This window comes from Artemia sp. Qi Xiang Cuo, chromosome 5 (genome assembly GCF_049724085.1).
Source record: "Artemia sp. Qi Xiang Cuo chromosome 5, ASM4972408v1, whole genome shotgun sequence".
NCBI classification, from domain to species: Eukaryota; Metazoa; Arthropoda; class Branchiopoda; order Anostraca; family Artemiidae; genus Artemia; species Artemia sp. Qi Xiang Cuo.
The window spans coordinates 18,266,662-18,284,479 of NC_142798.1; the positions used below are offsets into that span (position 1 = coordinate 18,266,662).

The 17,818-nt window shown below is 36.3% G+C and overlaps 1 protein-coding gene across 4 annotated transcripts in view; it reads right to left on the reverse strand.

Annotated features, from left to right (window-relative positions):
- LOC148951899 (uncharacterized) overlaps positions 1-17,818 on the reverse strand; it is a 137,558-nt gene that overhangs the window by 73,986 nt on the left and 45,754 nt on the right. For 3 of the 4 annotated variants that reach the window (XM_089089385.1, XM_089089384.1, XM_089089386.1), the window contains exon 3: positions 15,726-16,328. In XM_089089385.1, coding sequence (XP_088945511.1) covers positions 15,726-16,328 — 603 coding nt within the window. Of the gene's footprint in view, positions 1-6,079; positions 6,732-15,725; positions 16,329-17,818 lie in introns of those variants that run through there. The other variant, XM_089089387.1, reaches the window with a different exon arrangement.

A 17,818-nucleotide genomic window follows, 5' to 3' on the forward strand; every position in this document is an offset into this window, starting at 1 on the left:
ACCCCCAAACCTCCTTCTATAATTACCTATTATCAAATGGAGAGCTATAGACTTGGGGTGCCCTTTATGCGGTTCAAGCCAATATTCTCCCGACCAAAAAAAGCCAACGGCCCTGAGGCCCTTCCCAAGTGGCGGATCCAGAGCGGGGCGCGCCCCCTAGCGTAGTGTAAAGTAGTGTAATTTACTTAATTAACGCAAGATTGCGTTAATTAAAATTGCTCCTAACGCAAGTTTATCGGATCAACCTATCTTGCACCCCCCCCCTCCCGCAAAAAAATCCTGGATCCGCCCCGGCCCTCCCCCATAATAGCTGTTGCACAATCAATCATATAAATAATAAACCTCAATTAAGGAAATATATAAAAACATCTCTCTTGCCGTTTTGTAAAAACGGGCTTTTGTACCTTGGGTCAAGTTAAAGAAACCCCTTAGGCCAAATGTAAAGAAAACAAAATGCAAAATTCAAAGTTGCAGCGGATGGAAGTTTTCTTCTATTGATTTACGTAACGATCAAGCCAGATAGCAACAGATATAAGAAAATGAATCAAACAAGAAAACAAAGTTAAATCGCAACAGGTTGAAATGATACAAATTTCTTACGACAGAGGGGATTGAATGAAACGAGTATACTTCAATCAATAACCTCATGCCACATGCCCGTGCCACATCATCAATGGCCCGTGCCACATCATAGTCACATCTATCGGTAAAGAAAGCCAAATATCATGAATGACATGGCAAATTTCAGGATTTTAGCTTCACACTTGTATTTAAAAAGCAAAAAAATTAAAATTGCAAGAAATTAGTTTAAAGAGCTTGCTCCAACAGTAATTTGTGGCAACTGTTCTCTAATAATGCCAACTCTTCTTAAAATTTGTCAGATAGAAAAAACACTATCTGTTCTAAGTTTCCATCTTTTCTAGTTTCAAAAAGCATGCCTCAAACGTTGACTCTGATTGGTCAGTCAAGATAATTATGTTTGAAAGTTGAACAATGTTCAACTCGAGAAATTACGAACGGCGAACGTTATTGGCGCTGTAGTCGTCAGTAATTTTGATTTTATCGACAAGTATGACAACAATGTGGCACGGGCATCAGTTTCATCTGCTACGCTGTCACATGATTTTCGGGTATTTAATTTTTCTTTGAAGTTCTTCACAGACTTCTGGCAGAAAAATTACATTGGCTGATGTTATTGTTGTCTTAAAAGGTGAGTGGTTGAGAGGGCCGCAGAGCAATAGCAACATTAGCAAGTTTATATGTGGCAAAATGTATCATATTAAACGTTAAAAAAATTATGTTTTTTTTTTATGAAATCCAATTAGATAAAATGTGTTAGATTTTCACGCAGCTCTCCAGTTTATGAAAAATACTAGTCTTATCTTACTAGTTTTTTCTTCCAATCCACCCCCCCCCTCCTAATGTGCAAAAATATAGCCCAAACTACATATTTCTCATGTATTTTTTTGTCATTTAATTTCATCAACGTTGCTTCTTTTTTTGTTAAATCTATTTGAACAAAAGTTATATACGTACTGGTGCGTTATAAGGTCACTTTTATGTATTGTACAAGGAAACCAGTCACGAAAAACCCACCAGACGGGTTAATTGCAAGAGACCGCTATAGAGAAATGCAGTGCAAAGCGTGGTTTTCATCGCGTTGACGATATTTAAACTGTTTTTTGGGGGGTTTAGGGGGGGGGTACCTAGGTTAGGTTACGTATTTAATACATGCTATGCTTTACCCCACTCCTAATGTGCAAATATATGGCCCAAATTTGTTTATAAACTATTATATATTCATCCTTTTTTATTTTATTTCATTAGCATTAACCAAACTTGACTTCTTTAGCAGTGCCCACATAATGCACCAGTACCGTTATATAATCAAAAAACGGAAAAATGCAAAGGAAATACATAATTTGGACTATTTGCACATTCGGGGAGAGATAAAGTAAAGTGAAGCGCTTTTAGACTGTTATAAGTAAGTATATTAGGATTTTAAAGCTGTTTTCAAAATTTTATAGTTTCCTTCTCAACAGCCCCGACTATTCATTGGTACCAAAATATTGAACAATCGGTTTAACTTAACTATCATCATAAAAACAAGCATGTCTCAGAGACGCATTGTGCAAATTCATTACGAAGAAACGATTAATCATGACATCATAGACTATAAGAATTATAATCATGTATCATCGGGGAAAAGAGTTTCTCACAATTTGGCACACTTCAACAGAAAATCAATTAATTGTGTCGCATATTTGTTTGTACTTTGGAATCCACAACTTTCGCAACGAGATAAAACCGTTACTGATCACTGACTTGACAAGTTTAATGTAGGGGGATTGTCATCCTATGACCTTGGAGAAGTGGATCACGGCTAAATTGGAAACACGTAGGCAGAAGTATATGTGGGAATTGGAAGGGGAATAAAATCCATCAACATAACAACAAGGGCGATCTACTTTTTAACTATACCAAATATGACCATAACTAAAAAAATATTAGATCTTGCCTCTCCCACCAACAATACGACAAAATGAACGAGAAATTGCAAGTTTTGCCAATCCCATTGAATAAGCTTCAGCAGGAGCGTAGTTCCGGAATTTTTATTTGGGGGGGGGGGCAAGAGGTGACCACATCCGGAGTGTCAAGGGGCATAGGCTATATAATTTTTTCTCCAAATTATTGGGGGCAACTACCCCTCTTGTCACCCCCCAAACGACGCCATTGGACTTCAGAATATTCTCCATAATTCGAGGGCAAAAGCGAGCACCCAAAAATCCAATATGTATTTCTTTCGCTAGATGATTTCCAATTATGGATACAAGAAAAACAGCCAAAATTTCCTTCAAGATCCAAATTTTCCTTCAAAATTCTTCGTTCTTCCTTCAAAATTTTCTGCATTGTTTGTTTTATGGACTTACTCAATACAACCTCTGAATGGTTTACGTCAAGATGGAGGAGTTGGTGAAATCTTAGGGCAGGAATCTTAGCTTCTCAAGCATGGGTATAAGATTTCCTTTTAGTTTCGGAGGAGGGTGGGGATCATCAAACTGAGTTTAACATATACTGAAGGATCCAGTAGAAGTCATTTATTCTTATTACACAAAGCCTCAGCCCGCTAAGAAGTATTTGGGGGTTGGAACCAGCGTCAAAATCCCCCCTCCAAAGTTTACACGTATTTTCTCGAGCAGTGATATAATTTCGCCTAAATTCGGGGGGGGGGTGGCAAAGTTGGAGCTAATTTTCTTAAATCAAGTGAAAATGACAATGAGAAATAAAAAATGAGCCATATAGTACCATAAAGATAAAGATGTACTAAACAAAACTGGCCTGTTTCTCTTGATGCTAGAATTACGCAGCCTTATCTTAGTTTTGACAAGATTTTTTGCAGAAACTAAATCTCAGCTGGGGGGGCAAACTAGGGTCTAGGGGAGGCAAACTGAGGTCTGGAGGGAGAAGCTGCCCCCTGCTCCATAGCAAATTAAGCCCCCGTTCTCGAGGCACCCTATTTGCAGTAAGACTGCAGGAATAAAAATGTTCGATGGAACATCTAAAACTAAAATTATAGCACCTTTACTGTTTTGCAACTGCCCACTTCCCCCTTTCTTCCTACAATATCTATGACGAGTTGTAAGGCAACTACACATTAAAGTTCTGTCAAAGAGGCCCAATAAGCTTCTTGGAGGCAAGGAGGAGAAAATGTCTGGGCTCAAAGCTTCACGGGCCCGGGGTAAGGTCCGATTCCTTTTTTTTCTGTGTAGGTTTTTATATATCAAATTCTTAAGGTTCATTCACAATGAAAATTAACTAATGCAAAATTTTTACTACCGCCAATTTAAGCCAATCAGATTTTTCATAGAACCTTCTGATTGGTTGGAAATTTTTCTATCAAAATTCAGACTTGGTTCAAATTAGCGCTAGCTTAAGCTCATTATTAGCAACATCCCACTGTGAATGAACCTTAAGCTTCACAGTACATACGAGGAAGAAGAGATCAGTAAGTAAGCTCCAACATCATCTTACAAAACGGAAACGTTTTATTTGGCTGCTGGTCGGAAGCCCAAGAATCGGACTGTTTCCGGGCTCAACCCACGACTCTCGGTGGCTAGGACCCGAGACAACCTTTCGCCGACCCTCTGACTATTTATGCCTTCTCATGGAATTAACTCGCAATTAATGATAAAAAAAGGCCCGATGAAGGCCGTATCCAGGATTTTTGTTCGGGGGTTGTTTTTCTTTGGAGGGGGTTACAATTTTTTTTTTAAACGCATCAAAATTTGTTTATATGCATTTTTATTACGTTTTTACGAGTCAGACAAACATTCAGGGGAGGGGTTTAAATCCCCGAATTCGGCCTTGGCCCGATTCTCGCTAGCTAATGCTACTTATTCCATCCTTCCATTCTAGAAAGGCATGATTCAGGCATAATGGTGCGACCTGACAGTGAAATTTTGCAGAACTGGGCCTCAATTCTTTTTGCTATCTCTAGACTTGCAATAATGTAATATCTATAAAAAGTCTATTGATACTCAAAACTAATATTTAAGGCGTAGAAACATGTTTCCATGTTCCTGTTCACACTCCTTTCTACCTTTCAGATATTAACTCCCGTAACATGGTTGGATTCGTTCCCCAACTATTTTAGGCCTGAAATTATTTGTGGCTTACTTCCTCTTTTAGATAAGGTCAGTTGTTGGGGACTCCCCGGTAGCCTTCATTGATATGACACTAACCGAGGTTGTATTTTTTAAGAAGCTTGTCAAAGTAAAAGCCTCAACATCGCTGAATGTATATATAAATATGTTTACATGATTTGACAGGGGGGGGTCACCTAAACCCTAGAAAACCTGCGAATTATACGAGAAATATGGAGAAAACTTTGAAATCCTGGATAGTTACAGGAGAGGATAGAAAGATACTTAGAAAGACGATGAATGGGGATTGAAAGGTATTGTTAGGTAGTAGTAATAGTAGTTATTATTGCTAGTCCAGAAAAGGAATCTGGAACCAGCATTACTGAGAAAACTATGTGCCTTAAGGCCTTAAGGTCAAATCACAGTGATAGTTTGCTAATATCCAGATTTAGCAAGCACAAATTTGAGCCAATTTGATTTTAACATAAAATTTTTGGTTAGCTGAACAATTCTGCAAAAAAAAGTTCTGATTAGCTTAAATTTGCACTAGCTACAATTCGGTGTTAGTAAAGTCTCATTGAGAATGGGACATAATAAACGTTTTCAAAGTTTTGTATTTGTTTATTGTAACGTTCGCAATTATTATTAAAATTGTAAATATTTTTACTTCCGGATCATGAAATTATGTTGTTTTATTGTGTGTAAAATATTTGGGTACTGGTTAAGAAAGCGGTAAACACGTGATAAGTGAAGTTTCGTTAATGCTAATGAAATAAAACAAATTAGGATAAAAATATAATAGTTTAGAAACAAATTTCGGCTATATATTTGCACATTAGGGGGGGGGGGGTAAAGCATAGCATATATTAAATACGTAGCCTAACCTAACCCAACCTAGGTATATTTTCCCCCCTAAACCCCAAAAAACAATAGTTTAAATACTGTAAACGCATTGACAACCACGATTTCCAATCTAATTGTCTATTGAAAAAAAAAACCGTCTGACTAGTTTCTTAAGCATCTCTCCTATATAATATATTGCGTGTTTACCGAATTCTTAACCAGTACCAATATTTGTGTATCTACGGTCCAGGGTTTCACCCTCCAACTCCTTTTTTTTTCTGTTCGTAGCATACCTTCGCAAGTGAAGCTTTTGGGTGTGTTACGTATTGATTTTGATTGCGGTGTTTAGACAAAAAATTATTACTACTACTACAAAGTAAATCAGTAAATAAATAAGTAAATAAATAATAAGTAAATAAAAATAATAAATAGAATAATAAATAAAATAATAAGTAAATAATAAGTAAATAAACAAAAAAAATCCTATTTATTGCGATTTATTGTTTCATTGGGCTTGTTCGTCCATGCATCCAAAAGCAAAAAATACTAAAATAATGTCAGACCAGTTTTCAACTTGATAAAATGAAACATACCGATGAATCATCTTCATTTTCATCATCCGCTTCTGATCCTGCACCATCTGAGCTGAAATCAAACTCCGATTCAGACGATTCATCCAAACCCGAAACACCCCAGTTCACATTTTCTGAGTCAGAATCTAGGACGTTAGTTTCTCTATATTCATGAAACAATTCACCCCTTTCTCTTTTAAATTTGCAACACAAGCTACACTTGTCAGAGTTATCGCTTGATACCTCAGACGCAATATCAATGGAACAAGGAATCTTGCTTAGCGCAGCCGTTAAAATAACTTCAGGATCCAAATCATCGTCTTCTTCCAGGTTTAGTTCTTTACATTCAATCCCATCTTTTTCTTCAAGAACCTTCTCAACCAGAGATTTTAAGTCTAAATCACTGCCATCCGATTCTAGTGCAAAATTGAAATCATGCTCTTTGAGTCCTAAATCCAATCCACCACAAGTAATATCATCCTGGATAAATAGTCCAGCTTTCACCCTCATCTTGTTATCACAAATAATATCTTTATTACTGGTTGAGGGTGATTGTTTAGAACCACCCGAGAGGAACCGCCTTCCCCACGTCATAAAAGACCTGGGTTTGCCCGGTAATGCAAATGACCTTTCTCCCATGATGAAATCAACCTAGGCTATCAGATCAATACACTAGAACAATTGAGAAATACTGCTTTAAAAGAAGAGCATTACCAAAGATTGGCAAATCTCAACTGACCACAAAAAAAAAAAAACCAAAGGCCTATTGAAAATCTACAGTAAGTAAAACTAGCAATAAAAAACAATTGCCTTTATTTACAATGGCTATAAAAAAATATCAAGTGAACACATTTCGTTACGGGTTAAATAATCCCAAGTAGACAACCTGAAATTTGGTTTCCGCATTTCTTTTAGCAGGAGTTTGTGTAACAAAACATCTGCTCAATCAAAGGGGGGACGATAATACACTCAAGGGCTCAATGGAATGATGACTAAGGTTGCGGAAACCCCCTCAGTATTGACAAAATAATTCAACAGGATTTTACATACTTTTAACGCAGTATCAACGGAAATAAAATTAGCGGAAATATTCAACATTTAATCAATCAGAAATAAAAAGGCTTGTAACGTCTGAAAAACCAACACTTTCGAAATATTATACCTGGCAGAAAAATTAAGTGCTATCAGAAAATGAAACTCAAATAACTTTTCAGAATACATATCACATATCAGACATATATGGGTGCTCAATGCATTATGATTTTTCAGTGGAAAATGCCTTGTTTGGAAAAAATTGCCACCCCTCCACCTGGATATTGAAAACATACCCGTCCCCAGTAAATTATCAGACATTCATGGGTAATCAATGTATTAGTATTTATTTATCCAGTGGCACCAGAGGGAAGTGGGGGGCAGGTGGACCTTTGCCACCCCTAGATTTCCTCCCCTAGATCTGGAAAAATTTCATTTTTTAGATATTTTTATTGGAAAATGTCTTGTTGGGTATTTTCATTGCCCCCTACTCTAGATATTGATAAATATATTCTGCCACCCCTCCCCCTAAATTATCAAAGATGTATATGTACTCAATGTATCATTTTTTTTTGTTTATCCAGTAGTGTCAATGGAGAGGGGAGGTCTCTGCCATCCCGATTTTTTACCCTCCCCCTTTAAAAATATCTTTTTTTGGGGGGAAGGGTTCACTGACAAATGCCTCTTTTTGGTATTTTCATTGAAAAAAGGTATAAAAAGATAAATTTGCTCTCCTATATTTAGAAAAATACATCTCGACCCCCCCCCCCAATTTTCATGAATTGACGAAAATGTGTTTACTTAAAAATAGGTTAATAAGGTTTCCGGTAAGTGTGTTTTCTATTACGACTCCACATCAAGTGTTTTAGCTCCAAATTTTCGAACTTTCCACGAGGGATACTTCAGGTTAATATAGAGGGGGAGGATATTTACTCCCTCTCCCTTACCCCCTGCATATTTACTCCCTTAGCCCCTTCATTTGGAAGAATATACTTGGACCAAGCATATAATATGGACACTGATAGGGTGAAAGCTGTTCATCTAATGCCTCATTATGGACAATACCCGTAATATTTAATATAAGTATCAAAAACAACATTTCGACAGCATACATTCATTCTCATAGGCGACCAAAGAAGTTTTCTAGGGGAGGAGGGAGCCTGCATAAATTTTTCAAAAAAGACAAAAAAGCAACAACCAAAAAAACAGAAAATGGAAGAGAAAAATAAAACGGAATAGAAACAGAAAAGAAAACGAAAGACACACAGGTTAAAGATCAACGATTTTTCCTATTCGATTTTATTTTATTATTTAAAATAAATTATTCTTATTTCTTTTTATTCTTATATCTTATTTCTTTTTAATACACTCTGTACTTAATCATTTTCACTCAGGTAATTCTCTTCTTTTTTTCTCAGTTAAGTCAAGTTTAGAAACAGCTTACATTTCCCGTCAGTATCTTTGACTATTGTTCCAAATATCTATAAAACTCTGTATCCATCATTGTAATCAATTTTTGGTGCTTGTAAGGTTACCCAAGCACCAATTGGGCGGAGGGGGGGGCATTTTCAATCACCGTGATTGTGAAAAACGCTTTTTTAGTATTTTATCAGAAAATGTCTTTTTCGGGGTATTACAATTAAGAAAATTGAAAAAAATACCCCCTTCTAGATTCTACAAATATATCCCCCCCTACGATATGTTGGATTGACGCCTGAACAGGCCATTCATCTTATTAAAGAAATTTTGTTCGCTACCGAACAAAGATTTCGGTAGCGACTCCCCAAGGTGGTCAAGCTCATTTTGAGAATTCAATGATTATGCAAAATAGGTGATTTGCAAATCGCTTAGTCAACCCGCAAATTACTTTACTCCTTTATTGGCGTCCCTTCCACCTTTGTTCAGTTATAAGAAAAGGTATGATAAATTATTTTATATTTTATAAGGCAATGCGTCAACGATGTATTTATAGCTACAAGTATACAAGATCAGTATACTATTAACCTTCTGATACTAATTTACAGGCATAAGCGTCAATTAGAAGTAATTCCGAAGCTTTTTTCTTCGTCAGCTAAAATAGCCAGGAGCAACAAGCGGGAGAAGTGGGCAGTTTCTTCCCTTAAAATAAACAAAAAATACTTTTTTTGTAATTTTATTTTGAAAAGTTGAAAAAAATGCCCTCTCCCCTCGGATTTTGGAAAATACTTTCTTTTTTTATCTTCGACTAAAGAGCGACAAAACTTGCCCTGTAAATTCCCAGTAAATGTGTGGTGAATGAAATTACCAGTAAGTGGTATTATACCAGGAGGAAGTCAGGGGTGAGAAAAAAAACACACATACTGTAAAATATGTCGTGAATAAAATGTTTGCTATTAGGGGAATTTGCATCAATTTGGTTTATTCCATTTCCGAATGTTTTTTAATTACGAGCAAACTATAAAAAAAAAAATATAAAACTACTAAATGTTTCAACAACGGTAAAATTGCTGGGGTTTTTATTTAAGGTAAAGAATTTAGGGGAGACCTCACACACAAGTAGGGGTTGGGAGAACAGCATTAGTCATTAGTCATAGTCATATTAGTCATAGTCATTAGTCATAAAGCATCGTACACACACCGTAAATGTTCGGAGGCTTTTCCAAAAAATTTGGTTATTTCATTCACTAAACCAAGTTTTTTCTCTGAAATCTCTCTTGAAAAATAACAATATACCAGAACACAAGTACACCAATATTTCGATCAACGACATGCTCGGACGACAATCCACTTCTGTTTACTTAATTTAAATATCGTAATAGTATATACTCACATTTGGAAATGTATTTTTCCAAGTTAATAAATGAGCCCATTTCATAATGTCCCCTTTGCAATATTCTGTAATGCATTTTTCACCTCTTCATTTTTCAGTGTTTTATTTTTTTGTTTAATATTAGTATTGCGGTATCGTAATTTTTTGTAAGACTTGATAGCATTCAACAAAATTATTTTCAGATTTAGTGAACTTAATATACTGATTTTGGAGGGGACAAGCTCCCCTGTTATCCCAAATTTATTGGCATTTCTCATTCAAAATATCAAATAAAATTAGTCTTTATTATTATTCCCTCCCTCGAAAAAAACTACCTACATGCCGAGGGGGCACTGAAATCCCACCACCTGGTACACATCTCGAAACGCCATGTGCCGCAAAGTTCCGCCACACTTTGCAGTCCCCGAACCACCTGGCACACCCAAAACGTTTGGCACAGTTCCGCCACGCTTGGCACGCGTCAACAGGTGTACTCGATTCCATAGAGAGAGAGAACGACCCCTAGATACATGCCTGCTGGAGTTTATGCTATTGCTCTTAGCAACAATTCCGCGTTACCACTTGTGCAAAAAAATGTGCAATGTGGGTTGTAGTTTCTCGTTCAAAGTTGCATTAAAAACGAACATATTTTACTTGAAGAGCATGCCTGAGAGTACCAATGGGCCTAATGACACTAAATTTTCCCTTTGAGCAGACTATTACTTCTTTTTAAGTGTCACAAAAATATTTTCACAAGCAAAGCCACCTTTTTGTGGTTTACCACCTAGACTTTAGGTTTCCCATTCCTGCTTAAAAGCTACATTACTTTGCAAAAGCCCTTTGAACAACCTCAAGAAGGTACAATTCGTTGCAGAAGACATCTTCACGACAAAAGGTAAATAAATCAAGAACATAAAACCTCAAAGTGCGCAAACAAAATCAAAACAATAGAGGTAACGATGAGACCATATCGAATTACAAGTAAGACCCTTGATAAAAAGGCTTGTCAAATAAAACAATATTCCCTTTTCTATGCTTGGTTCAATTAGACCCAAGTGCACCACTGCGGATTCAATAAAGTTAAGGGTAATCCGTACCTGAATTTAACAAGATGGGTGTTCTCAAAACAGGCAAATCCACAGGCAAGATGTCAAAATTCAACTTGAGCAATTCAACTATACAAATGAGTCACATATCCCCTAAATCTCACATCAAAATTAAGAAAATCAGCCTATGGCGTAGACTTTTTTTAGTATTTAAGATAATGCCCTCCTCTGCCACCTTAATAAAAAAAATTCCCATCAAAATTAAGAAAACCAGCCTATAACGTACTTTTTTTGGGATTTAAGATAATCCCCTCCTCTGCCACCTGTATAAAAAAATTTCCCATTAAAATTAAGAAAATCAGCCTATAGCGTAGACTTTTTTTTGGTATTTAAGATAATCCCCTCCTCTGCCACCTATATAAAAAAAAATCTCCAATCAAAACTAAGAAAATCAGCCTATAGCGTAGACTTTTTTTGGTATTCAAGATAATCCCCTCCTCTGCCACCTATATAAAAAATCTATGCTTGTACAATTTTTACCTTATATGCACTAATATACTGGAAATTCGCCTCCCTCATTAAGATGTCAAATGAGGTTGTCCGTATGAAATGCGCAATGCCACTTGTCTCAAATACGGTCAGGTTGAGGTGACTAAGATGATTCGACAATATTATTCGACTCCAACAAAACAATGATATTAACAAACAATTCCCGAGGTATGTTCCTCTCTTCGTGTGTAAGAGGTGGTTGGGTGTCCTAAAGCCTTGCAATTGTAGAAAATATTCTCGAGCCATTGTGCTCGGAATATATAAAAAAACATGGGTGAAGATGGGACCAACAGTCTTTGGAAACTTTTGAGCTTACCACGATGGAGGGAAACCTCCTTTAAAAACCTCCTTATAAAAAAAAACGGTCGACGGAGGGGACCAGCACTTTCTGGAAACTGTTGAGCTTACCACAATGGAGGGAAACCTCCTTATAAAGAGAAATAGGACAAGTTCTGGGATAAGCACTCTCTGGAAACTGATGAGCTTACCGCAACGAAGATAAACCTCTAGAAGGAGCAATTCCGTCATTTGGCGGAATCCAGGATGCAAGACATATCTACGAAACTAGCTCCAATAAACTTATCTGTGATATTTTTCAATATCTGTCGAATCAAAAACCAGCGCTTTACTGAAAACTGAGTAAAGTTACTAACGCCGCTGAAAGAGTAGTGAGAGGCTTATAAATTAGTCTTTGTTTTTGGGCAGGCTAGTCATAGCATTTTCTGCTAAGAACATCCTGTTTATGGGGGGTAGGTTTTATGTTTTCAGTAAAAACTTTAACTGAAAAACAAACGAGCGACGATGGGACCACCACTCTCTGAAAGCGATGAGTTTACCACAATGGAGAGAAACCTCTAGAAGGAACAATTCCTTCATTTGATGGAAGACAGGATGAGCTGGACAAATAGCACATGATACATGTAAATACAGCTTTCCAAAATTCCATATTAATTGCAAAAAGAATTATCATCAAATTCAGTTTGGGATTACTAGGTTGCCCAAAATAACGGTTACTTTTTAAACTATAACTAGTACGTGTTCTGTTATCTATCAATTTCTCAGCAGTCATCAATCGAAAGAGCAGGTTATTTACCTCAAAATCGTTTAAAATGTAGTATGTTTTCATAACAAATGCCAAGCATTAATAGTATACGGTAATATTAGATGTGGGTGCCTAGAGATTAAATCCTTGGGAGGATAGGGGGTGTAAAGACGAAACAAAGTTTGTTTTTAGACATTTTTTTCCTTCGAGATTTCTTTGATCATTTGAAAACTTTCAAAGAAATGATATGAATACTAAATAACATAAGTTAGAAATATTAAAAAATGGACTTGTGTAGACGGAGGACGTCCAAGACAAAAAAAATCAAAAAAATCTTGAGTTAAAAAGCAAGGACCTGCAAAAATTTTCACCAAACGGGCTAATCTATTTTTTGCATATTTTGGGTCTTTAAGAGGGAGGGGTTATAGAAGCCCAACTTTCCTGCACTCTTCTTTGGTCCCCTTTTCTAGAAGTATAACCTTAGAACCAATTTATATGTGAACTAAAATAAACGTCCAGCCTAAGCAATACGAAATATAAAAATTGATAGGCCAACTTAATTTAAAAAATGAATCGAAAGCACTTCGCACCTTACATTTAATTTACAAGGCCGTTCAATATCTAAGGTTAAAGGATTGCGAATTTTATTAATGTTATACTGGATGTAAATCCCCATATGGACTATAGACAAAGGTGCTCACAGGTTGTGTCCCTAAGATGATATAATAAAATTGTGATGGCACAATGTGCAAGAAGATTGCAGGTTACGTGTAAGATGATACACAAATGATACGTTTGTTCGTAAACTTGTTGATGCAGGTGAATGAAACTTACATAAATGGACCTACAGCTCAAATTATGGCTAAAGAGGTGTTTTAATTACAGACCTCCGCTTCTTTTATTCCCTCTCCCCATCCTTCAAGAAACCAAGTGTCCATGAAAATTTTAGTGCTAGAGTTATGGATTTAATTATGGATTAGAGAAATTTCAGTTATGGATTTTACAACAAATTAAGAGAGAAAAAACGAGTTTAATTTAAATAAAGCAGTGGAACAAAATTTAAGCCATTCAAATTAACCCTGTTTTTCTATCTTAATCTTTTGTAAATGGAAAAGCAGTGTGGTCTAAGATATTACTTACTTATGGATTTAAATTCTAACAGAAGTCAGGTGTTTCCAATCACACACCTCCAGTGCTCTCCTGTCAGTAAGGTTTGGAAGATTCTAGGGAATAAGCAATAGCTTCGAAAAAAAAAATTCGAATTCGGTTTAGAAGCAACCTCGAATCCCAAGAACCGTTTTACCAAAACCGTCCAAGAAAGCCGAACTTGAAACCAGTTGTTTTTTGTTACAAAGCGCACAAATGTTTATCTTCGAAAATTATTAAATGCCTTACAAGAAGGGGATTGGTGGAATTGGGAACTTGGAAATATCCTGAAGACCCTAATTTTAGGTCTAGCTTCACTACCAAAAGTTCCATACACTTAGCTCAAACACTTTCCAAGAGATTTTCCGAAAAGCTACTAAACTGCAGTTTTATCGAGGATATTTTATGAGGAAGGGGTAGAAACATAAAAAAAATTCCTTTTGAAGGTGACATTTTTTTCAGAAGAACGGCGTTTTGGAACAATCTCCGTATCAAGAGCCACCTACCCTATTCAGGAACGTACGCGGGGGGGTTTTAAACACACCCCGAAGTCGGAAAGTTCCTCGAATTTCTGGAGACTTCTTATTCAAATCATCAAATGAATTTTATTTATTAGTCGCCCCACCCCCAATTTTTTTTTTATGAAAATAAAACTGATAAAAAACATGTGCATGTATCTGACCATATCCCCCTTCTGATAATGCATAATTTGGAAAACCTGCAGACAGTGGAGGAAGGAAATAGGTGGCTTAAAAAATAAATCATTTTGTGATTTTGACCATCTCTGGAAAAATACACTGGTCCCTTCCTGCCCCAATGGATACAACCTTTGTACATCTAAGAACAAGGATATCGTTTTTGGTTGGTGTAATTTAGCTTAATTTTCCTAGTTGGGCCCAGGATTTCGCCCTATAAGACAGTTAAGACAGCAGCCCTGTAATATATTTTGCCCTATAAGACAGCAGCGTTAATGACGCAGTAGTGACTCCACGGAACATATTCTTACAAGAGTTTCTAAGAAATCATTCAACAAAAACTTCAACTACGAGGCAGAAAATAATTTCACAGAGGGAAGCTTATTTTCCGCCCCCTGTTGTATATATCAGAAAGCCACGTATGCCACACAGTTCCACTATACTGAAGATAGTTTACACGAAGCTTGGCACACTTGCACCACGCTTCGCATATACCACCAGGTGAACGTGATTCTGAAAGTGGGCACCACCCCCTCGAATTTCACTACTTATCGTTTACAAGTATATATAAATGTTTGTCCGACTCGTAAAAACGTAATAAAAAGGCATTAAAAAAAAACAAAAAATATCTCCCCCCCCCCCCCCTAAACAAAACTCCTGGATAGGGTCCTGATACTGACCCGAAATGTCTTCAACGCTTTAAGCTATCAAACATATTTCACTTCGAGAAAAACTTTATCTTAGGATTCATATAGGAAAACCTGGAATGTTTGAATAGTCGTTTAGCTTAATGCCCTTACTTCTCTTCACAGACCTTCTATAAAGAGCAATTAACTACAAGCTTTCATTAGAAGTCGTCAAATTTTCCAACGCGATTAATCGATCAGTCACGGATGTTGAAAAGAGGATGGGGGTATACACACAGAGGAAGGAGAGAGCCGGCCACCAATGAGAAAGAGATTGATATTCATACTTCCATTTTAAATACTATACTCTTATTTCATTGGTTTATTTCTGTGACACCGTTATGTTTTTGAGCCCTTATTCGTTAAGCGCATGTCAAAAAGGGAAGCCAAATAACCACACATTCATTTATCCATTGTTGTATTAATTACTGCTACTATGTCAAGTTTTCAGTTGGTAAAAAAAAAGGCCAAATCTGATTGGTTCTTTTGCATGAAATTTTAAGCAAATCAAATGAATGGTAAGTGTTTTTTAGTCATAACATTTCTACAAGCAAACACTCTGTTTCCAGTGCTGCCACTATCCCGTCATCATTAATAATTTTTTTTAGATGGCGTTTTTAACTTAGGGAGCTGAAATTAGAATCTATCATTGTTATTTTATAATATAACCTAAATAAACTTACTTGCTTAGACGGAGAAGTAATAACTTCCTTCTTTTCTTTTATTTCCTCTTCAGCCTCGCTTGCCTCACTTTCATCTGTCTTTTTTTCCAAAATCTTCCTTGATATTTTTTTAGGTCCTGGTCTTTTTGGTGTTGGTGTAGAAGACTTGACAGCCTTTTCTCTTTCCTTCACAACTTTTTCTCTTTCCTTCACAACCTTTTCTCGTTCTTTTACCACCTTTTCCTTGATAGTCTTTTCAATAGCGACCTTTTCCCTTTCTTTTGCAAACTTTTCCTTAATAACTTTCTCCTTTTCCTCGTCGTCAGATACTACAGTTGCTGGTGTCTTTATCAGTTTCAACTTCTTTTTCTTCTTTTCACTTGTAGCGTCTCCTTTCAAGTTATTTTTAATTTCAGGGGTCTTCACCTTTGGTATAATTTTATACAGTCCCGCATCTCGGAAAATTAAGCCTTTAGCAACAGCTGTGTGAGCTGCAAGTTTTAAAGCTTTTGACAAATCCTCATAGTCGTCCGCACCGCGAAAGGATTGCCGAACATGAGATTCGACCTTCTTCAAGTCAACTCCCTCCAGCGGGCTAATTTCTCTTATAGTCTTCACCAGTACCTTCAAAATAAGAAGATACGTCAAAAATGCTAATTTCAAGAAATAATAAATATTCACTATAAATATTTAGTACTTTTGTGTACTAGAACAAAATAACTGTATGCCTATTTTTTGTCAATGAGATTTTAGAGTCTCTTAAGAGGACGCAGTACCTAAAAGAGTCGCCCAATCCCATCTATTAAAAAAAAGATTAGTTTTTTTGTGGCCAAACTATTTAGGATTGATTGGGCGGTCTTGCCACAGCATGAAGAGCTTGGATAAGATAAGATTTACTCATCATCAAAGACATATAAAATCAAGGCCGTATCCAGAGGGGGGCGGGGGGTAGGGTTTTTGAACCTGCGAAGATAAGATTCCTCGAGGATAAGATAAGATTGATTCATCATCAAATTCATATAAAATCAAGGCCGTATCCAGGGGGAAATTTTAATCCGAATCGTAAAAACGTAACAAAATTAATATAAACAAATTGATGATGCGTTATTTAAATATTTTTTGTAAACCCCCTCCCCGGGAAAAAAACCTTTGTACCCCCCTCCCCCCAAAAAAAAATTTTGGATAGGGCCTGCATACATATTACATTTTACTATTCCCCCAAAGGCTTATTGACCTGTAAAGAAAGGGGGGACGAGTCACTTACTCAGAGGGGAAAAAAATAATCACTTACAAAGAGAAGAGCAAAGAGGAGAAAAAAAAATACAAATACAAATAAAAACTATAGAACACACAAACTAGATTAATTAAGTAGATTGAATAGACTTCGAATAAGCAAAAAGCCGACAGAAAACTGAAAGCGGACATCTATTTACCTGGAAACCCTAGAAAAACCATTTAACTTCTCAATAGCTTTCATGAAACTTACACCATTAGAAATTGTGAATTTTGATTTTTTCGATTAAACGGAGCAGAATTTTATTTTCAACGTTCTGCCCTTAAAAATATTTTAGAAAACCTGCTTGAAAAACGTTAAAATCAGCTAAAAAGAAGTTCCGCTTGAGTAATTTCATAACGTTGGGAATTCCCTGTGATGCTACCCGTTTTGATTAAAAATCTTGGTGACGCATGTGATGTACAATTTATGCTGTAGGTAATTCGCTTCTCAATTAGCAAAAGAATATACTTTATGTTTTTTTCCTTTATTTTAAACTAGCCTTTAATTAGCTTTTCGAACCGTTTACACAATTAAGATTCCCTACCATCTTTTACCCAAATTGCTTGGGCAATAAATAACAGATCAAATAGGTATAAATTCTTTTACTACACAGTGAAAAAACAATACAAAAATACTGGATATTTCGATGACATATACGGTGACCGTCATCAGCAGATATACAAAATACCTAATCGAAAATACCTAAATTGCTCTGGGAGTTCCCTGCGGTGCTGGGAAAATTCGCTAATGGGTTCTTTGTCTTGAGGTGCTCAGCCGACACAGAGACTTGCAAAAAGATTCTTAAAGTATCGAATGGCCTTAAGAAAATTGCATTATA